Source organism: Streptopelia decaocto (assembly GCF_964273445.1).
Source record: "Streptopelia decaocto genome assembly, chromosome: 3".
Taxonomy (NCBI): Eukaryota; Metazoa; Chordata; class Aves; order Columbiformes; family Columbidae; genus Streptopelia; species Streptopelia decaocto.
The window spans coordinates 16,277,453-16,301,314 of NC_138656.1; the positions used below are offsets into that span (position 1 = coordinate 16,277,453).

The window sequence follows — 23,862 nt, forward strand, 5'->3', positions numbered from 1 at the left end:
GCTGTGACTCATTCATGAGACAGATAAACCTAATGCAGAGCCATCTATCTGCCAGCGTACTGTACAACAGTTTTAGAAAGGTGAAAGTGCAAAAAGAACATTTACAAAGTAGCCCCCTCCTTTCTACAAACATTTGTTCATCTAGGGATTATAATGTGCCTTGAAATTGGAACAATTTGTATGCCTAACTTCAAAAAGAGAGGGAGGCTGGGGAGCTTGATACCAAAGAATTTCTCAGCTGTCTCAGATAGTGCTATGCAGGCCAAAGTAAATGGTCTTCACCTGTGCTGCAAGTTGACAGCGTGTGCCTGGGTGTGCCCATATGTAGCACATCCCACCAGCATAAGGCACTGTGGGTGTCCCCCTTGTGTTGTAAATTATACCCTGTGTATTGCCAGTGAATACCAAGGCAAGGTCAACATGTCAGTTTCCTTCATGCCAGGGACAGCAGACAGAGCCTCCTGTAGCACAGGTATTGCTGGGGAGAAAGCAGAGACTGGGAATGGAAATACAGCTTTCCACACTGCACAGGGTGGTTGCAGAGGGCACTTTCTACTAACCAGGGCACTTACACATTAATCTGAGGTCTAGCAACATAATTTATATAATAGTTTATTTCAAAAATTCCTAGAGAATGTGTCTTTTCATCCAGGCACTGCAAGCAGTGTCAGCTGAACAGCATGATAAAGCCGGGTATGCAATGAAAAAATTCAGCCTTCTCTGAACAAGAAAAAAAAAAAAGAAAATATCTGTGAATAACATTACTCATACTGACAGACTAGCTTTGATATTGGTGATCTTAACCTAGTATCAGTGTCCAGCAATATAAAGTGCAAACCTGCCATATTTTTCACGCTTAGGGATTTGTTAACATTTAAGCCTAATTTTAAGAGAAGAAACTGAAGCACAGACACACCAGATATCTTGCCCAGGCTCACAAATGGCAGTCAGGAACAGCATCTAGGTTTTGTCAGTCTTGGTTCAGCTTCTGATCCAGCTCTCCCCATTGCGGTCTCTTTAACAGCACACAAAAGTATTAGAAGTCAGGCTGCTGAAAAGATTAGTATGCTGTTTGAACCCTCCTGATTTTTCAGGGTTTTGTCAGTATTTGGGATAGTGCTGCTTAAGGGCATCTCAAACATTGGTTTACTGGGCAGGTTTTAATTTCTAATAATTTATACTTCTCTTGGTACATGATGTCTAGAGATTTTTTGGATTATGAACCTTTATTAATCATTAAAAAAAACACAGGCAAACAAAAAACAACAACAACAAACAAACAAAAAAACGTTTTTCAATGCCTTTCCTCAAGAAATGGAGAGCCCTCAGCAAACTCATTTGCTTGGTAATGAATGCCCTCTTCTGTTTAAACCCAGCGTTGCTGCTGTAGAGGAACACAGCTACTCAACCGCAGGACTGCAGAATTCTTTCTCAAGGCACATTTTACAAATACCATCTTCCCCTTCCTTCCAAGTAAAATAATCCTTAGGAGGAAGTGGTTGCAGAATCCAGGCATTCCTCATGGAGATGCCTTGACATGGGCAGAACTGTAATTTAATATTAAAGATATTCTCTAACATGCTCCCTTTGTTTCCAGCTGTTGACTCACAGATATATGGCGATCTAGTCTCATAACCAATTTTATTAACAGCATGATTTTGTTATAAGCTCAATCATTTCCATCAGAGTTCTGAGACAGATAACACTGGGACCTGTGATTTATTCCTCTTTCATTTATCATGTGTAACTCCTGTTTTTTCAAGGGCCTTTCGTTTTTTACCTGATTTAAACCACTTTGTCAGAGGAACTGTAGAAAGAATTGCCCCTTAATTCAGTTTAATGATGAATTTTCAGGACAGACTGGCATAAGAAGGGCTCTGACCTGTACAAAGTGCTATATAAAAATGGCAAGACCTGATGGATTGAATACACTGAACGGTACTGTGTATCTCAGCTCCTCGATAAACCCAGAGACTTGCATGGTATGAGTAAGTCTAATTAAGGATTAAATAAGCCTTGCCTCTCCTAAATACACACCCTGATACAGGTGCCTTATGTGGAGAGAAAGCCTCAAAGGGAACTAGCAGCCTCCAGCCACTTCACTGTCCTTACTCTCATCGCTGCTTTCTTCACACTCCTGCTGGTGCCCAGCTCAGCGCTCCTCTCCTGTCCCCTCGCCTCCTTTGCTGTCTGCATTTCCTTGCATGTGACATACGGATGCTTACAGCACCTTCTTTCCCCAAAGACCCCAACCTCCGCCCTGTGCCCCCAAGACACACCCCCCTTCATCAGTGCCTGAAATCTGTCCCTTTGTCGCCTGTCTGTAATTGCCACTTACCTGCTCCTGGGCTCCAGTGCGGAGGGACTGGCTGCAGGGGTCCACAGAACCACACAGAGCCAGGGTGCAGCAGGAGGGTAAATGCCAGAAATATATTCCTCCTCAACTGAATTAGCTGCTGGAAGCTCATGGTCGAGCAGACGTTTGCTGAAGTCCAGCAGCTTTAATGTCAAGTTAAATAAGGGCAGAGCAGCATGGTTTGGTTAAGGCCAATTTGCTCTAACTTTGCATTGGATAATTTGGAGAGGAGTAAAGCTGAGCAACCACAGCAGCCCCTTTCACCAGCAGTAGGTTTTGTAGCACCAGCCACATGGCTGAAATCATCCAGCAAGTGACTAAGAGACAGGTTCAAGCACAGCTTAGCAGTCAGGTTCTCCCTTTTACTGCCTAATTGATACCAGTTTAACTCTTCTAAAGAATAACTCAGACGTATGGAAACTAAGCTGCATTGCCGTATTGGGTCTTGGAAGCATTTATGTGAGGATCCCAATATTTGCTCGAGCTCATCTTCCTGAGCTTCACTTTCTGAGCAAATGTGATGGGGCTCAGCCTGTCCTGATACTGGACTGTACACACCTGTTTACTCTTCCCCCCCCTCCCAACTCTACTTCAGAGAGGATCTACTACACACCCTTTTTGCCAATATTAACCATACAATTAGCAGCAAAACTATTCAGTAGCTCATTCCCATGGCGGGGTGGAAACACTTTCCACCTGCATACTGTAGCTTTCCATAAAGGGAACTAAAACAGCCTTTCATCTTTTCTCCTCATGCAGTGGATGGCTCTTTGCATCTCAGATGAGCAGTCATCTAAATCTTGGTGTCAGTACTTTGACAGTAAAATCTACTCAGCATTGCAGATGACTTGGCAGTTGAAGGTCCTTCCCTAGAGAGCAATCCAACAAGGTTATAACAGTAGCTTACCTCTGGGTATCGTCAGGCTAACGCCAAAATTCTTCCTGTAAACCCTCTGTGTCCCACTGCTGAGTTTTATTTGATATTTTCATTGAATCTCCTATAGCACAACTGTGTCATTGGTTCCTTGCATGAGCAAGATCTTCCTGTCCAGAAAGGTAGGTTATCATTACTAACAGCTGTACAGATGTGAGGCAGGGATGCTAACGACAGATTGAGCGAGTCGTGCTGCCCTGTGGGATGCCATGAGCAGGCACCAGCTCAGTGTGTTCAGGTAGGGCACATCTCACCATGACACATCAGTCCCACAACTTGCCTCTGGTGGCTCTGCCCATGTCCCCTCTTCTTCAGCTGCTCCCAACTTCTCTTCTTCCCCATCTCAGAACATTCAGTTCATTCCCCCCCCTGCAGCTACTTTCAACTTCAATAGCTTCCCTTGAAGGCCCTTCTCTGCATGGGTTCCTCACCACTTATCTATAATATTCCAATCCCCTTTACAGGTAAACTTTTCCCCTTGGCTTAGAGAGGCTGCAGTTCTCCTTAGCCCTTGCAAACAAGCGCTGCCCGGTGTCTGTTCCTTCTGCCAACCCCCGTTTACTCCTTGCCACCCCCCTCTTACCCCTGCCAGCTGTCACTCAGGCATGGGTCCTTTACACTCCCAACATGTCCCCACTTTTGACTTTTCCCCTCAGACTTTTATTGTTGAATATGGAAATGGAAGTGAAAGTTATTCTATCAAACCGAAAAGGCCACCACAATGCAACGTAATGCTAGACTGTACCTACCTACAGCCAGAAATATCTAATCACACTGGGTTTTGTGGGACAGCAAAGCAGAATTTGAGCCAATGCTGTTTCTTTTATTTCTGTCAGTAAGGACTGAGCAGGGAGTGTCAACATCACTTACAACATGTTATGATTGTTATTGTAAAAAATTACAGGTTGTTTTTACTAAGGAAAGAACAGGGCTATAAAGTAGCACATACTAGGAAACTGTCCCCAAAATAAGTTTTCATTATTTTGCTTGTGTTCTAGCAATATACCATCTCACTTTTTCACATACTTGAATCATATTGTTCACGGATACTTTTAAACATTGCAGAATGTTTAATCTGTGGAAGGGGACTATACTTTTTCTTGACACCTGCCTTCCATTTGCAGGTGCTCAATGAAGGAAAGAACAGCAATGAAGTGAAAATGAATGTTAACTGTATTTCCCATTGTCTCCCAGAATAGCTGACTGGTTTGCCACAAAGACAGCAGCATAGCACAAGTGGCATAGTTATTTTATACTTGAAGCCCATTCTCTGGATGCTGCCCCATAAACCTTTGCCTTATTCCCATATTTCCCTACAGATGTTTCACTGTTTCCCTAGTAACAGCTCATTTCAGGATCAGACTTTGAAATTTGTCAGAGTCTTAAACAGTTTTCACTACATTATATTCAAATATTCCAGAGAGATTGGAGGAAATATTCAATAGGAAAAAAAAACAGTTATTTTTTGGATTACTATTGTTATACAAAAAGAGCAGGGAAAGGGCCTGCCATAAATGATCATTAATGGAATATAGTGCACCGTTCAGCTTTCTACAACTAGCTTTATCTAAGACGAGGAGCGCTGTGTTCCCCACATAGAGCAGAACTGCTCTAATAAACTGCAATACCTGATGATACGAGATCAAACAGTTAATTATAGTAAAGGTAAAACAAGCTTGATAAATTTCTAATGAGGGGACAAGAAACTGCTAGTTTGAAATACAACTTTATTTTTTTTAATCAATATGCAATCTACAAAATGTTATTACAAGATTATCAGCATGATCTGTTTATACTTACACTGACAAAAGACCCGAATAAAATTATATTTTCCATTAAGAATAACAGCACTGTTTCAGAGTTATCAAAATTATGGCTAAGAACTACTAACTGCAGCAGTTAGTTACTGCCTTGAGTCAAAAAAAAAAAGACAAATAAAGTAAAATAGAGGTGTGGACACCAACACTGCAGTGAAGAAGTCCATCAAATAAAACATATGCAACTGAAAGCAACACGTGAAAACACATTTTCAGATGTAAAGTACTTTTGGACAATTAATATGGAATCTAGAGAAAAAAAAAATAAGGCAAGGAGCAAAAGGATGACAGCAGCTTGGCACGATGTTCAATGGAATGAAGCATCATCCTCACTTCTTGGGAGCTGCTACAAAGGAGCAGCAAGACCATCATTCCCAATCACTGCAAAGCTTCAGTTTTGGCACCCAGTAGCAACTCTTTTCCTCTCTTTTGTGCTCTTTTCTGGTTGGAATAAGCAAGCATAGCAGCTTGCTTACATACTAGCATTGGTGTTGGGGTTTTTATTTTTTTATTCTGCCCATTACCACTATTCCTTTCTTCTTTTTTTTTTTTTGCCTCTCCTTTTTTCTTAGAGACTTTGATGCAGATCCCATTTTGTCAGTTAAAAGACTTCCATTGACTTCAATGGGTGTTTGAATCTAAAATTACATCAAGTACCATTTACCTACAGTAATACAATTAGTATGACAAAGATGAAGGCAAAGATAAATTTTGTCAGTTTCAGCAAGTAAAACACTTTGTAAATAAGGCAAACACACTACAAAAATAGCTGTTCTCATTAATTTCTAATATCCCAAACCCTGCTGGTCCGCTGTGAAGGAAACGCAGGTAATATTGAAATACTGCCCTGTAGTAAATGTCAGCCAAGTGTCAGTATCGTAAGCAACCCAAAGAGTTGGCAGCATTTCAGTGATGGCAGGTGTGAAAAGCTCCAGTCCTTCTGATGGCCGGACACTGAGCATCACAACAGCTCATAGCAAATGTTCCTCTTCTCCATTCCCCTCCCAAAATTCCGATAGACTCCCTATAGCCCAGATATCTAAAGAGTCAAAGCCAGCATGTTTACTCCCTGTCACCTGCTGTAGCGTTTGTAGAAAATGCTAGCAAATGAGTCTTAAACATTCAGAATTTTTGTTCAGTAGGTCACACCCAAGGACATCCGACAATGCAGAAGAAAAAGCAAGCCACGGTGTTTCTACGTTGGCATGTTGCAATAGAATAGGAAGTTAGAAGTTGATGAGGGAAAAAAAAAAAGGTCAGACAACCCAAACTTTCTTTAATTAAACTGCAGCCTATTTAAAAATACTCTGACAGCAAGGCATATAAACATCAGTTTGAGACTGAACAGGGTAATTATTCAGCCTTAGGCTGCACTAATTGTCAGGTTTAAACTGAAAGTCATGCATGAAACAGAGTCACTTTCTTTCAGTGTGGCAATATTTCTGTGGAATCAATTCCCTGTGATTCTGATCCAATTCCGATTAAAGTTAACGGTGAGTCTTGCAGGCCTTTGATAGAAATCCAAGAGTGTGCAACATAGATAAAGCTGTAGCTTGACCTTTTTAAGTTAACAAGTTCAGTAAGGCTGAATGATCATTTGTACGACACCAGATATAATACAGACTCACTAGCAGGAAGCATGTAATGGGGCTTTTCATCACTTAAGCCGTTCAGAATAACAGCTCATATCTTGAGGGGTCAGCGCTACATGGGCTCTTGAACACATCCCAAGGCACAGCAGACACCTGACAAGAAAAGCAGCCGTTGTTTCTGCGGGACCTGTAACACCACGCGATGCCCAGGAGATGGGTGCTACCAACAGGGACCCTCAGCTGAAAGGGTCACAGAACAGCCTGGCTGCCCCTCCTTCTTCACAACAGAAAAACAGGGGCCAGCTGGGCAAGGCAGGCTTTGGACAATAACCCCTGCTAACAGAGTTACTGAATTAGCTGTGTTAATGTCAATCAAAACAAGTCAACCTCAGACAAAGGTTAGCGCAGGTATCTGCAACACCTATTTTGCTTCCTCTTCCTTACCAAGCAAAGAGGTTAATAGATAGCGTAGCTCTCGTATAACCATGGACTTCAGCGAGCTGCAGAGCTCTGCTGTGATGGTAAGTATAAACACTTCGCCCTAGCACACACTGTGCCCCTTAGTTCAGCTGAGAAGTACATAAACCAAAATTAAATATGAATAAAACAAACCAAACATGACTTGAAGGTGCTAATGGCTTCTGAAGTCAAAACATGGATGGAGGATACAACAGCTGAGACATATTTGGATCACTACTACACTCAAACACTTGCTTAGATTTATAATAATATAATGTGCTAATAAAAAGGGATATATAGAGAAGCCAAAATACCATAATAGTCTATTTGGGGCTTTGGCAATGCAATACCCATAAAAAACCTGCCCTCAGGACTTACTATAGGATCTATTACCCATTTCATTCTCAGCTTCCAAATGGGGGGAAAAGTTTATTGTGATGAACTAGGTTCATATTATGGCCTTCTGTTTCCTCAGACTGGTAATTTTCTCAGCGCATATCCCACATATTTCTACTTTTGGGGAATAACATTTATCTGTATTTTTACACAGTGTTCACATAAACAGTTACAAGCTGTGACAAAATATAAAGTGAGCTTTAGTGCATTACTATATTTTTGTTCTCCACTAATTTCAGTTTGAAGTAAGGATAATTTTAGGAAAACTGCAGCAGGGAAAAAAAAAGTATCAGGAGCATTTTTTTAATTTATCAGATTTTTTCAGACCTGGATTACAGCCCGCAGAAAATGACAAAGGGGATAGTGGCTGAGGGGAAAAAACTTTTCCCTAAATGCCAATAATTTGTGGAAAACACAGTTAACAGATTGATATGGGGGGAACAGCTCAAGCTGCCTGTTGAAGCATCACAGCTTCCCTTCCCTTGCGATAGTCTATCCCTGCTTTGTTTCCCCATGGAAAGACTTGACCTCTATCTTAAAAGCAACTCAAAGCAACAGCTCCTGCAGCTTCCAAACCAACATCTGGAACTTACATCCTGAAGGGAGACCCACAGCAAATGGCAGCAACCAGCCATTTCTTCGATTTGTGGGGAAAACCTGCCGCTGGTGCAAACTCTCAAAGCTTCATCAAATGAAATGGGCCTGGACTGATTTACACTTGCTGGTGATTTGCCACTTTGCCTCACTTGCTGCAGTAGTGAGAAAAGATTTGTCTAATGCTGGCACAGAAACTTCAATCATATCTGCCATATGTTTTTTTTCCCAAGAGATTACTTTGAGTGAACCTATAAAGTGCTGGGAAGGAAACGCTTGCAGCCACAGAACAATGAAGAATATTATTGCGGAGAGACTTTTCCCATTTTACCAATGAAATCACTCAGTTTCCAAATCATTAACTGAGGCTCTTGTAGACAATAATATTACAACTTGTTCCATTCATAAATATCGAGGGGAGCAGAAACACGGGGGACTTCAGTTTTCAACCACCACTAAAAAATCTAATTGTTCCTGCTGGACAGATGCTGGTCTGCACATAAGCATTCTGGCAGTTTTTATTGCTGAATATTATATGTCCAAGTGACATGAAGTCTTTGAGTAGTACCATTAGGTTTCAATATGGAGTATGAGATCATTCCTAAGTCATAGATATGCAAGAGGAAAATAATATATTACAATCAGTCAATTAAGCGCTCACATCTTGCAACTCTTTACAAGGAGACCTTACTCATACCACTATTCCCATGACAGGAAGTTTACTTGAACGCAGGCCAGTCAAACCAGTACCAGTTTGCAGAATCAAACCCAAAAGCATAAAAAAAACCCAGAAAAATTCTATGACCATGTTTATCCTAAACTAGGTCACTGTACTTCTTCTAACAATAGAATTTCCTATGTAAATTGATTCCTACTCATATTCTGTGACCATGCCTCCTGTCCTCCATTACTGCATTAGGCAGTTGCCAGCCTTATCTGGATCTTCTCCATCAAGCCTAATCCACTTCTTTTCAATTTCCACCTGTAGTCAGAAAACAAAAAAACAGGTAGAATTAGCAAATAATTGGGCACTGAAAGTGTGAACTGAAGCAACTGCAGGAATAAAAGCTTTGACACAGAATCAAAACATTTCCAGACCCAACAGACTTCAAAACCACTACTCCCAAAAACAGCTCAACTGAGGAAAAACAATGTTGCATTTGCAGTTCTGTTTTTCAGCATCATCTTTGATCTGACAAGGAATTATTTTTTAATGATTCTTTTGCTCAAAGTCATTATCACAACTGCATGTAAGATATGGTTAGAATACAAAGCACATTTGCTTTGCAAATACTGTATGGAGGAGTGGGGAAGAAGAAGAGGAGGAACACACAAAAAACATAGCACTGAAAATACCTGGCAATTGTAAAAAGCTTTCTGAACCACGTGTTTCTGGGGCTGCACGTCACTCTCTATCCCCAGGGACTTGACTTCTGTTCCTGAGGCACAGGTATCATGAACGACAAACTGGACAGTAGCAAATGGATACCAGTCAGATGGGATTTCCTGGTCTGATCCGAGTTCTAGTTTGTAAGACAGGCTGTGTGGATGATCTGAACCTTGGAAAATAAAGAAAAATAAGCATCATGAGTCAGTTATCTTCTTTGTTTACAGTGCAAGGTTAAGCTGCTAGCAAGAGAGCACAGCTTTATCTTTTATTAATACAAAGCTGTTATTATGACACAAGATTATTCTATCTGTAATCTTTTACTATTTGGGCATAAGGTGGCCCCTTACTCATTTTTTCTCTGCTTCAGCACACTTTTCACAATCATTGCAGTTTTACAAATTAATTCGCACAAGATTTACCAGATCCTCACAGCTTCTGATTAAGAGAAAAGTATTACAAACTTTGGGATTGGTTGCTAAATTCAGACTATTAGGGAAGAATCTCAGTTTTCACTTCAAAATACATTGCTTACTCTTGTAGGAAAACAAAAACTGGACGGCCCCAACTTAGCCAAGGCAGAGATGCCTCCCTGGGTCCAACAACCACCCTTTCCAGACCTCTCTGCTGTAGGAATTTTACTGGAGTGTTTATTTCAAGCACTACAGCTATCTTGTGTATCATCATTTATTATAGTGTGTCTACGGCAGGAAGACAAAGGTGCAGGTCAGAGTGCTGCTCAAACAAAACACCTCCCAACTGCCAGGATAAGGGATACCTGGACTCCCTTTCTAGCTTGATGGGAAAAGAACATACTCCATTTCTTCCAAACAAAAGTATTACTAAAGTAACTGTCATGCTATAAAGCAGAGTCCTGAAGGACTGCCCATGTACTGCAGCATATCCTAAATTACTCTAATCCAGCCTTAGATTCTAGGGATCATTTGCTTTAACATTTTTTTATGTGGCAATGGTAAGGGAAAGCATTTCTACTCCTCCTGGCATACAGGAACACTGGGGTGGAAAGCCTGTTTTCCAAAGAAACTGAGGTCCGCAGGCTCACTATGTGCATCAAAGCAGCATAACATAATGAAAAGAATCATTTATGTCACAGCTGCCTCTTCAAATTCTTCAAGGCAAAAAACAGTAATTCTGCTTCCCCTCCTCTCCAGGATTTTAAGCATCAGCATAAACAGCTAGCTACCACTTGGCTGCAGGCAGGAAAAATTCAGAGAAAGGATTGGCCATATTTTGTCACAGGCAAGCCTGGCAATGTATATTTAGTTTTCATCCATTATACTAACAGCATCTCAAAGTTCAGGCAAAAATGTCCCGTTCTTTACACACTCACTTTCTCCAGTCGCAGGAATCAATTGCATATCGGAACGAAGAAAATACTGAAGATGGAGTTAACATACACCAAGTTTTATCCATCTCGTGGGATAAAAATCATTATAACATTCCACTTCCACAGGCCCACAGGCATTTCACAAGGCAAAGATAAATTTAAAAAGCTACATATCCATTGCTCCTGGGAGCCTTGGGCTGGGTGCACCCTCTGGTCTGTGCCACATGTTTTCCCTGCAACCTGCCTCACAGTCTGCCCAAGCCAGTTCTCATTTTAGGAGATAATTTGCATTCAAGCAGTTTGACGGGCAGAGTTCTATCAAACACACATGTCTCCGACTTCACCAGAACAAAGTCAAATTCAACAAACTGACCTCCAGATTTCATCCCAATTCCAGCATAAAGTTAACGGGTCCCCAAAAATCAAGGCAAAGAGGCTGAGGGAGAGTTGAAAGGAAGCGTCCTTCAGATTATCAGTCCTTGAAGTTCAGATGTGGGAGGTCTCCAACTCTTTTCTCAGCTTTTCTTTTTTCCATGTTTACTAACAACAACAACCAGTAGCTTAAAAAGCTGTTTGCTGACTGCAAGTGTTCCTCAGTCTGTTTGGTTGACCCCAAAGGCACGCACACAGAAACACAGCAGCGTTTACAGCCACTGTGTTGGACAAGGGGCATGTCACCATGTCACTGGCCAAGTGCATTCCTCCACCAGCTGGATTCCCTAAGTGGCGGATTTACAAGCATCCCCTGCAGGCTTGCTTCCAGCAGTACATTGCATTCCTTCCTTATCCGAAATGCTGCTTCTTTACATAACTACTTGTGACGTTCAAAGATGACCTGAACTGGATTTCAGAAAATGATGCTATATACACACCAGCTAGAGTCCTGCACCATGGTGGAGTATCAGTCTCTGGCCACCAAATCTCCCAGACGTCTTTAAAAAAACGTTTATCACATGGAGAGCCAGCAGCCATTCCCCACATGGGACTAGCTGCTTCTTTCTAGCAAAGCACAGCTCTAATACATACTCATCAGGAACTGGTTACAGAAATCGTAGGAATAGGTAATACAGCTTGCACTTATAAATGCAAGGGCAAATCTATAAAAGAGACTGGTAAGGATCAATACAACAACAACAAAAAAATACGCAGATCCTGAGTTTTGGGAATGAAACTCCCCTAAATATGCCCAGTACAATAGTGCCTTTAAGGTGATTGGGGAGAAGTAGGTGCCCAGCAATGGCCAGCACTGAAGGAAGGAAAACTAACCAAGCCAGACAGCTGGAAAGATCAGATAGAAAACCTTACCCCTCCTTGCAGACTTTGCAACCTACCTGCCGCACCAGCCAAATCACAATGCTTTACAACCCACGCACAGTTAAATAAATGACGACCACCACCCAAACTACGGCCTATGACCAAAAGTAGCAGTACTGTCACCTCCTTTTTATGTAAAAGCCTATGGCTTAGTTCACTTGCACATGAATCGGGCTCAGAGTCAGCCACACAGATATATGGCAAGGCTGCTATGGGGGTGGAGTAGGAGGTACTGGCTGTGATTTGTGCTAACACCATGCTCCCAGTGTGTGTGAGACATTACTCACACCTCAGAGCACACTACAGGACAGAGTCCTTCAAGGCACTAAAGCACAAAGATACCCAAGCTTGCAACCTCGTGAAGGTCTTAGCCAAAGGCATGCAATGCCAGGGGTACGTGGCATTTGGCTAAAGTTCTCAGGACAATAACACAATACACAGAGACAGGTGAAACCATAACATTAAGGAGTTTATTACTGAAATAGAGGAGGGAACAAGGTCAGAAACAAACATTACAAACACCTGCCAGGTCCTAGAAAAAGAAGTTGGAGGAGGACAGAACAAGTGTGAGGAGGAGATGGCACTTCGTCACTCATGTACACAGCGACAGGCAGATCTGTATACCTCTGTGACATAAGCCTTGTCCACAATCTGCTGCTGGCCATGTCTTCCTGTGCCCAAGCCCACTGCTCTTGCACTAGCACTCTCTTGGTCCACAGTCCCTCTTCCAGACTTCTTGGACACGGTGGAATGAGCCCTTTGTGGGGGTGGGCCTCTCCATCCTTGAATCTGCCACCATCCCAGCAACAGCTGTGGTGACAGCACCACCAGGATAATGGTGACCAAAAGCAGCACTTCATTCCACAGCCAAACTGTGAGACATCATCCCCTTTGTGGTACCACAAACCTGTCAAGCTGTGGTCCTCTTGGATCCCAGGACCTGCTCCACTCTTCAGTGGTGGTGCTGGGATGCAGCCTGGCAACACACTTACTTGACCTGGTCTTTGTCCGGTTTGTTGGGTTGGGATGTGCAGCAACAAGTGAAGGGTCCTTCATAGCAGAAGTTGCAATGCCCTGTAAAGTGGCATGCTCTGCCTCTGGGGCTATGGTTGACCAAGGATCTGAGGAGAAAGGATTTGTCAAAGAGCAGCAGCATCTTCTTTGGAGTCCATTTGTGGTAGTAGGAACAGGGTACAGAGCTAAGGACTTTTGGGGATCAAGTTCAGCATCTTCCTGTTGTGGGGGAGGTCCATGTAGAAACAAGTAGCAATGGTAATTGTCTGGAGAATTGTTTTGTCTTCTGAGAAAAGGAATCCAGAAATAACCACTGCTTGGAATTTTCCTGGACAGGTATCTGACAGTAAATGTTGGCTGGCAGATGTCCACTTGAGCCCAGGCATAAATGGGCCATTCCTTTTGGCCTGCTGCTAAAGGCTCTTGTGTTAGACACGATACAGATGTGGTTCAGTTCCATATAGCATCTCTGGGCTTGTATTCCAGCTAATCCACACCCATGAGGTGGTCTTGGTGTTAGGATCTGATGAGTTCTGGCGTCCTTTCTTTCCCCTAGGTGGTAACCTGCAAAGGCAGAGATGATAGTTTGAGGATCTGGGTAAGGCTACTGCCCTGGGTCCTCTGGAACAGCCTCCACTGGACCCTTTTGCCTACTCCCAAAACACAGGGTTCCTCCCACCCATCTGTCTCCTATATCAACGTCGATGTCAGAAGGAGGTACTCACCACTTCAACTGAGAAGTTCCTCTGCCCACTGCTGGGCTGTGGTAGGAGTGTGGAGCAACTTCTTCCCATCAGATGTCAGACAATAAAGTGATCAACCAACACTTCGGAAGACAGTGAACATTGCCTTAGTTTTCACCTAAAAACTAAGGCCAGTCATTGTAATCTCTGCTCTGTTAAACTGCTGTTTCCCAAACCTTGTATTACACTGAGGTTAGAAGAAGGAAGAACGGCTGCGTGTACAAGATCCTTTTGCAAAAAAAACAAAAAAACAAAATAAACCTGTAATGCTGAATAAGCCAGAAAAGAGGAAAGGTTGTGCTGTGGAAATACACAGTGAATGAAGCAGGCATGGTCTAAAGTCTGTACAGTTGCCCAGTGGAAGCTAAGACAACATATTCAGATGCAAGCCCAGCTATCCAAAATGTGGCCCATCAGGCATCATGGTGACATGACCACCTGGCCTGATGGAATGAAATCACTCCTGAAAGGCAATCAGATAATCTGGGAAGATAACTGAGCTTTTACTAGCTAACTCAGGACACAGAAGCCCTGGGCTTTAGGTGTCTAGGCAGCTTGTTAAGACTTGAAAATTTAGCTCTTATTTCCTAAAAGTGATCCAAGCCAAAACAAACAAATCAGTAAAACTATGAAACTAGATTCAAACTGTCATTTAGCAGGTTGCACTTTACAAACAATTTATAATCTAAGCTTGCTGCATTTACTCACACTATTTATCCTTTATTCACCTGTATGAGTAGCATTCAAGCAACCTTGATCTGAGAAATGCTCATTAAGCCAAGCAATTTAGGCAAAAATAAAGTGCTAGTTATTAAGTAGTAATTCTATTTTTGCCGAAATAGGTTCAGTTCTAAGTCTTACTTTGAACATGAAAACATCAACAATTGCTAAGAATGAATTTACATTGTTAGAAGTTAACAAGGGGTGCATTGATCCAGCTGTCTGGGAGAAATCCATAAGAAATTGGGGAGTGGGAGGGTACCACAGCCAAGGAGCAGTTTGCTGTGGTGCTGATGCCAGAAGGAGGTGCTGGGCAGGGATGGAGCCCACATAACAAAGTCATGGCTTGGAGTTTCCACCCAGGCAGTTTAGCAAACAAGAAAAGCAGCAGCTGAAGGTTACTGGGAGCCAGATCACAACCCACACTTGAGTCCACGCTCTGATGCTGGAGGCTGCCAGCAGCCACCAGCTCCCCTGGCTCCATTTCCCTGTGTTGCTTAATCATGGCTTCCTCACTGTAGCTCCATCATGCAGAAGAAAAGGAGAGATAATCAGCTGAAGAGCTGTTGCTTTACACAACAACCATACATACAGTTTATCCAGTGCAAAGACTGGCCCCATGGCCCCAGTAACTGTGCTGAAATCGTAACATGGTCTACATTTCCTTATATGATGCCCTGATTTCACAAACGTAGATTCAATTTGTGGAAATTTCAACTCTTCAAAGGCTATGGCTTTTTAACTTTTTTTTTTTTTTTTTTTTTTTTTTTAATAATGCTAACACTCTGGCTCCAATCTCTCCATTTATGTATCTGAATAAGCACAGGCAGCTTTTAAAAATCTGGGCTATCTTGCAGCTCACATCAACTTCACTTGATCAACACTCTTCCAAGGAAGCACTTTAGTACAATCTAGTGGATACTAACATAGTTTGATGTCTATAAATGAGTCAAAATGTAACCATAGGCAACCTTTCCCTTCCTTTCCTTTCCTTTCCTTTCCTTTCCTTTCCTTTCCTTTCCTTTCCTTTCCTTTCCTTTCCTTTCCTTTCCTTTCCTTTCCTTTCCTTTCCTTTCCTTTCCTTTCCTTTCCTTTCCTTTCCTTTCCTTTCCTTTCCTTTCCTTTCCTCTCTCTTTTTTTTTTTTTAAAGCATTGGACAAAGGCTTTTTGAAAGCAAAAGTGTCAGCATATTTTTCTCCCTGTAATAAATGTATTATGAAAGTTTACATATTTCTATGAGTTTTGAGTGTCTCCAGATTTTTGGCATGCCTTGGGACAACTCTATTTTTAAACTCTTAACTGCATACAGAAAATGCGATAGCGAGGTTTAAAATTTGACTGGGCAGTATTACTACAAAAATGTTTTTTCAAATGCATGAACATTTCAAGGATACAAATGATTTTGCAGATCTCAGCCAGGGGAATTATTCAAATGTCAAAAGTTTAAGCTACTGATCGAAAACAATGTAAAGCTGTAGAATGCCACAAAAAAAAAAAAAAAAAAAAAAAAAAAACGTTCTTACTTTCAAATAACATAAATCTGAAGTTAATTGTGTGCATCAAATCTTAAGGTGAATGAACCGTGGGGAATTAAAGACTTCGGAAGACTTATAATCCTCTTTAAAATTGCCTGACTAAATTGCTGACTTGATTTTGCCGAAGCAAACCTACATTAAATAGCAAAGAATATTAAAAGCTACCCAAACAGTCAGTCCTGTAAGCCTTGGGAAGACACATGGGCCACAGCAGCATGGTGCAAATTCTTGAAGCCTGGAGTGCAAGACACACATCACAGAATCACAGAATGTTAGGGATTGGAAGGGACCTCGAAAGATCATCCAGTCCAATCCCCCTGCCAGAGCAGGAACACCCAGATGAGGTTACACAGGAAGGTGTCCAGGTGGGTTTTGAATGTCTCCAGAGAAGGAGACTCCACAACCCCCCTGGGCAGCCTGTTCCAGTGCTCTGGCACCCTCACTGTGAAGAAGTTTCCTCTCATATTTAAGTGGAACCTCTTGTGTCCCAGTTTGAACTCGTTGCCCCTTGTCCTATCATTGGTTGTCACCGAGAAGAGCCTGGCTCCATCCTCCTGACACTCACCCTTTACATCTTCATAAACATTAATGATGTCACCCCTCAGTCTCCACTTCTCCAAGCTAAAGAGACCCAGCTCCCCCAGCCTTACCACATACCTACAGATTTTGAAGACCTGAAGAATCTTCTTCAGTCCACTGGTTCTCCTACATCTACCCATCAGCTCCTCTGCCCTCCCTGTGCATTTTCCAGTCTCCTCAACCCCTCTCTTACTGCCTCCCCTTATCTCCCCTCTTTCTGTCATCTCCCTCCCCCCATCATTCTTTCTGGCTTGGCTGCCTGCCCTGTGTTGGCCGATGCTGCATCTCCTCCGCTCTCCCGCTGCCCATCACTTGGCAGCCACCAGTGTCCTGTCCCAGCAGAGCGTGAGATACCTGGGCAGCGAGCACGACGTGGGGCTCAGCCAGCTCAGGAGCAACCAGATGGCATTAGCCACAGGTCCAAGCCAATCACAGCTTCTTCCAAAACAAATGAAGGGGAAAAAATGAGATGGCATTAACATGACGTCATTTCTGAACCTGACTGTAGCGGCATTTGTGCTGTTCCTCCTGCGGCGCGCATCGATAGAAATTGAAAAGGCAAAATTGCTCAAGGTTTGAGAGACCTCATGGCTCAAGCAAGACCCAGTCTACATGCAAAAGCCACCAGCATTTCCATACAACATCATTAATAAAAATACCAGGAGCCATGCAATAATCGATTCTCTCAGAACTGCCACATTAGCATGTTGATGAGGATGCTTCCAAATGCTCTTTTAATACCAAAACCAATGTCATTCATATTTAGGCTCAGGATAATACTCCCTTTTCATTTGCTCCTGCCTCAGTTTTTCTGTTGACCTGTTACTTCTGTCACTGAAATATCAGTGAGAAATATTCAAATATCAAACTGTAAAAACACACCAGTCATAATGACCTAAACCACAGATCAGATAAATTAAAATTCACAATTAGATAAAAATAAGAAAAAAATATCCTCAGGAGTTTTTTTGCCTTTACTGTTGTTTTTAATAGTTTTGATAGAGAATTTTTGCATGGACACACATCTAGCTATCAGAACCAGTGAGTGGATATGGCAATAGAGTGCTACCATATCTGAAACCAGGACTCAAGAAGCTTATATCTTTTCTGTACATTTTAAAGAGGTAGTTAGTCCAGACTTCTAGTACACTACAAGACTAGGCCAATCCATTTGTTAATACTGCACACTTAGTCCCTTCTTAAAAGTACAGATTTTATGGATATTTTAGGCAAAACGCTTTAATAGATGCCCTTGTCTTACACAAATCCCCAAAGCCTCAAACACAGATAATGCATATCCAAATGCCTTCACTCTACAGAACCTGAAGCAGAACAATATATTCCTCAAGAACTTTTATACCTTTAAAAAGTACTACATAGGGATATTAATTTGGTTTCGTGAATGAAAACTGGAACTTTAAAACCATATATTTACATTTTCTTTCCCCAAAAAAATCATATTTTCTCCATTAAATTAAGGCAAATTAACTACTTAGTGAGAAATTAACTCCCACTTGTACTACTATGAACTTAGGTAGTTTTATTGCTGCAGGTTTTCAGTGAGGTACCACCATCAGAGGCAAAGAAGCATTTTTAGTCAGTGTAGTTATTGCTGTAAACGTCCAATCTCAACGCACAAACTCATAAAGGAGGTAATCGATAACAACCTTTGCAAAGCACACTCAACTTGCTACAGGGAGTTTGACCACAACACCTTCTAGTTACGTATCTAGTTATGTATCGTACCTACTGTTTCTTAAGAAATGCTGGAAAGCCAAGACGCAGCAGTTACAATACCACCGTTTCTATTAACTGTGTGACATTGGGCGGCTACTGCCATTTGCTTCTCATCCCACCGTTATCCAGCTGGTACATATGAAACATAAACCCTTCCCTCTTCCTTACCGTGGATTTGAGGTTTACTTTGAATGAGGAGATCTACTTCCATGATACCGTACCCTTACAATTACTGAAAATAATACATCTGCCTCCATCAAGTAAGTTAGGAAAATGTGCTTTAAAATAAATAAATAAAGCTATACTTTCTTTTTCCCAACAAGTTACTCCAGCTTCTACCAGTACTACCACCCAGATAATAATCCAAACTATGGAAGCTGATGGAGTTACACAACCATAAAAACAGTGAAGACATGCACCCAAGCCCATCATTTTATAGCGCAAATTATTTACTTGAGTTTTTATCTGGAAGCCTGTCTATCTTCCATACAACAGCCCTGTAGGCACTCTCGTATTTTGCTGTTCCAACCGAGACTTGTATTACAGGATCAGATTCAATCTCATGTAAGGAGCCAAGGCATGCTCTCCTATTCATTTTTGCTTTTAAGGACTTCTGCCGTTGGAGGTTCATGGTCCAAAGTGCTTTGACCCACTGTGTGGGAACGGGAAAGCGTATCATAACATTTTCACAGTATTTCACAGTGGGCAAACATGTTGGAATCAGAGCAGTTGAAGACATGTTTATAAAAGCCTGAAGTTCAACACATGCCCCCTGAACAACTACCAAAGCCTTCACAGAAAAGGGAAGGTCTTGCCCATTATACCGTGTCCTGAAACGCATCAGTTCCAGCCTACAGGCATCCGGGGGCGTAAACTTAATAATTCGCGATTGGTCGAATTCCTGCACTTTGACACAGTTATGGAAATGGCAATCAAGAATATCGATCCATTTCTTCTCTTCCTCCTTCTCAAAGTAACGCTCATCCCTTTTCTGGAGCTCCAGGTCATTCAGGGTTAGAAAGCAGTCGGCATTTCCATTCACGAAACACAAGCAGTAAATGTGTGTGATGACGGCACTTTCTACGAGTTTTCCATCCACCTTAGTGACTTTCCCCCAAAAGTTATCCACTATCTCCAGAGTCATTTCCTGCTCCTCATAATTCCTCTTTTGTCTAGAAATGGAAGGAAGTTTCATCAGCTCTTCCTCAACCGTTACGAGGAAATCAATGAAGTCATTATAATCTGTGGTACCCAGCTTTAACATCTGCTCAACCTCTGGTTCATGGGTCACTTCTACTTTGGGATGATACCTCCTTTTCTCTGTGTAAGACACGCACTCAATCTTCACTGTATGGATTTTTCCTGAGACATTATAGCTCTCTAATTTGGGTTCGGACAGCTTGCAGTGTGGCTGCAGCTGGAATTCCTTGAAAGGTTTCTCCAGGCCCTTTTCATAATACATCTGCAACACACCTCCAGCTAGGACACTAAGGTAAATAGGGCCCCATTGCCGAGACGACATCATGTTCTTCTTTTCGGGAATCCTCAGCATAAACGGCCACCCATCCGCCCTCTGGCTCCTGAAGAGGCTGTGTGGGACAGCTGGGGAGAGCTTGTGCCACGCATGGGCGCTGGGTTCAGGTGGGCTTCCCATGGCATCACAGCTGTCAGCTTGCAGGTGTTCAAGCCTCTCGCAGATGTAGCTGAAGGAGCCCTGGTTAAGGCTTTTCTGATCGTGGCAAGTTTCTTTGTCTTTAGGGTAGCAGATGCTCTTGTCGAGTGATTTGTCCTTCCTGTGCATGCTAACATTAGCTGGTGATGTGCTGAGCGAGCCTCCTTCCTTCCAAAAAGGACTGGAAAAAGCACAGTCACTCTGGAAGTAGGGGAAGCCCCCGTGTGCTGAGGTCAACTCTTCTAATTCCTCACAGCTTCCTGGTGGGTTAGGGCTTCCTTCATCCGTTGATTTGGAAACCAAAGTCTTACCTGGATGGTCATTAGGTGAGGTGTTCAAAGGAACGCCGCTGGGTTTCTGTGAGGTTAGGGATGAGCAAGTCATGGGTGATGGAAGAAGGTTAACGTTTGGTGGCCATTCAGGGATGGGATAAAGGATGTGAATCCCAGGTTTTGGGATGCATGGACTTGGTGGGTATTCTCTGGTAGGTGTAGTAAGTGGAGAGTTGCTTGGGGGTCCAGGGCTTAGGTAGAAGTCAACTACAGGAGATGAGAGCGGAGTGCTGCCTGTAGAAGATGATCTACTTGAAGACTCATGCATGCTAGAGAGATTGAGTTTAAGGCCATTGGCTTTACAGCTACTCTGATTATCAACCGATTTCTGAGGCGACTGGAAGAGTGGCTCATCATCAAAGGTGACCCAGTTTGCCGGATTTGTGGAACACATCTTGTAGGAGAAACATGAGGCACTTGCACATGTATCACCCGCAAATTATCTATGAAGAAACAACAGACAGTCAAATTAAATTTTCTTGAAAGACAAAAAAAAGAAACCCAACCCTTAAACCACAAAAAGTTTAAAACATGCATGCAGTTCAGAAATCCAGAGTACTTTGTATTTTACATCTATAATCTCAGACAGCCATGTAGAAAGAACAGAAACGGCCCATGCATCCCTGCTGCTGTCCTGAGTTGTGGATCCAAGGGAGATCTAAGCTTTGTGGGCTATTCAGAGCACCTGATGTTTGAAGCCTCTGGATCAGAGAGAGCAGAAAGTCCCCCAGCAGTACAGGACCGCTTGTTTAATACTTTCTACTATAATGCTTATCTGTAGCTGAAATATAGAGAGCTTTTCTGTACTAGGCCTCTGCTCCAGGTGAGGTTTCCCCTCCACCCCGCCATTAAACATAACAGTGTTTTACTATGAATGTATGCACTGATATGTAAACGCTGACGGTATCCTCATGTAAGATATGTCATCCCTGAAGTTATTCCTCCCCACTGCTCCTGACTGATGAGGAAGAAAGCAGTAAATTGCTAATGACGGAGGAGGAATTGAGTACAATGAAGCACCACAAGGCACAGCTGCAGCTGTTTCCAAGAGCAAAATTAGGAGGATGAGGGGGGATTTTGTTGTTGTTGTTGACAATCTGTAGCCACTCAGTGCTGACAGCAAAGGTACACATGCTACAGCCATCAGGGCAGCACCAGCGCAGAGAGATAACATGTCACTGAGGGGCCAGTTCCTGAGGTCTATCCAAGGCAGACGCTCCCCTCCTGCGATGGGCACAGGCGATGGGGCAGTTGCATGGGCATCCCCAGGTGAAAGGCAGCAAGGAGTGTATTGTAGCCACCAGAACTTGCTCACAACTTGTAACCTGCTCCATGCTGCCAGCTGAGGTGCCTTCTGCCAGCAGCAGGATGTGCAGATCAGTCCCAGCTGCTTTCCAGACCTGGGCAGGAATCACTTCATGTCAGTTCCTTCAACCCTGGCCTACGCTTTTAGGGACCAGACACCTCAGAGTAAAGTCAGAGAGGGGCTGGAAAAGCATTAGACTTTATTTATAAACAAGAAAGAGTTAGCCCTAAGGAGTGATACATCCCCATTGAAGGGTATAGTCTACAAGCGAACACCAGAGATAAAACACTGGTGAAACTCAAGCCAAGGCCAAGTAACAAAAAACACATCTGCTAAGCACTGAACTGGCTGGTGGCCTGGAAAAAGTACAGGACTTTAAACAAATTAATAAACTACACTTCATCAAATAAAGTATCTTTGGTAAAGGGCTTGGCTAGATGGCCTCTAAGCAGGCCTTGCAAACAGTAAATAATTGATCGTGCCTTTGTGGTTTTAAATCATGCACTGATATGTAAACGCTGACTGTATCCTCATGTAGGATATGTCATCCCTGAAGTTATTCCTCCCCACTGCTCCTGACTGATGAGGAAGAAAGCAGTAAATTGCTAATGACGGAGGAGGAATTGAGTGCAATGAAGCACCACAGGGCACAGATAAACATCGTTCATTTGAAAAAGGTTATTCTTGTTATGTCAGAACATATTCACATTTGCCTGAAAGCACAAGGCAGGCAGAGTTCATGCAGACAAAACCACCTGCATATACATTATTCCGTTAATTAAGGTGAGGCAACAATGTCTTAAAGCCATTCCCCTTCAGGCACAGACAGCCATAGTTTGGCTGTTTATTAATTGCATGGCACTATAGCATATAATAGCATAACCACAAAAGCCCCTCTTTATCTGTAGTGTTTAGAGAACGGTTTGTTTCTAGAGATGCTGAAGTTCAGCCAGGGGAAATCTTATGCTACGAGTCATTATTTTTAGTATTTCCCCATTATTTCTTGGACAGTTTATAGCTGTTAAGAAAGTACCATAAACCTGGCACAGCCCGCACACTCTGTGGCTGAGCAAACAAGAGCTCGCATTCAGAAGGACTCTGGTCCTTCATTATTTTTTGAACCCTCGACCTTTTTGTTCAGTGAAAATATTTGCACTATGCTAGTTATTTTATAAGCACTCTCCTCTCCGCTTATACAAAGAGAGAAAAGGAGCAAACAAGTTACGACTACCATAGCTCAGACACACACAACTACCAGTGTATCCTTCACCCGCACAATCACTTCATCAAAATAAAGTGTAGCAATGCAAGAAAAAATCACAGCTCTCTGGTCTCTAACTTGGGTATCATTTTTTCCTCCCATTCCACACCCTTCTCATCCTTTCCCTCTGGTTGCTGGCAGTGCTCCTTCAGCAGTATATATTGATTATTTCTACATCGGGAAGCTTCAAAGTTGTCAGATCTTGCTTCATCTTAACAAGCCCCGTGCGTTAACAACAGCTTATGCAACACGAACGCGGAGCGCGGCTTTTTCTCTAACAGCCAGGGCTGCGGGGCACTCTGCAAATAGAGAGCAGTAGGAAGCGGCCTCAAAGGCTGCGACTGAAAACTCCTCCGGCATTTGCAAGAGGGAAGGGACCACCAGCGAGAGAGAAAACCGTGCAGAGCCAGGGGACAGGGCGCCTTTGTCCCCAGAGGGGCTCCGGGGCCACGCAGGGGTTCAGCGTGCGGCTCTGCAATCGATACAACCACAGCTAGGCCGGAGGGGCGAATCACAAAACATCGAGACGTGCCAGTGAAAAAGAAAACATTAAATGGGAATGTAAGTAAACACAAATGTTGCTCACAGTAAAGAACACATTCCACAGACTGTTTCCCTTTCTTGCTAAAAATGAAGTTTTTCAGCATCCTGTATTATTTCCAGATGTTGATTTCCCGTCCCCACCCTCCCCCCCCAAAGTCTGTTGCTATTCACTTTTTAAAACGTGATGTTACAGGTTATGTGCCAGCTTTTTTTTCCCATTACA

General features: G+C 42.7%; 1 protein-coding gene across 2 annotated transcripts in view; it reads right to left on the reverse strand.

The window, feature by feature from the left end:
- STON1 (stonin 1) overlaps positions 1 to 23,862 on the reverse strand; it is a 46,045-nt gene that overhangs the window by 13,659 nt on the left and 8,524 nt on the right. Inside the window, exons 2-4 of one of the 2 annotated variants that reach the window (XM_082048607.1) lie at positions 18,979 to 20,972; positions 9,505 to 9,707; positions 5,001 to 9,130 (exon numbers count right to left, since the gene is read on the reverse strand). In XM_082048607.1, coding sequence (XP_081904733.1) covers positions 9,056 to 9,130; positions 9,505 to 9,707; positions 18,979 to 20,923 — 2,223 coding nt within the window. In that variant the 5' untranslated portion in view covers positions 20,924 to 20,972 and the 3' untranslated portion in view covers positions 5,001 to 9,055. Of the gene's footprint in view, positions 1 to 5,000; positions 9,131 to 9,504; positions 9,708 to 18,978; positions 20,973 to 23,862 lie in introns of those variants that run through there. The other variant, XM_082048608.1, reaches the window with a different exon arrangement.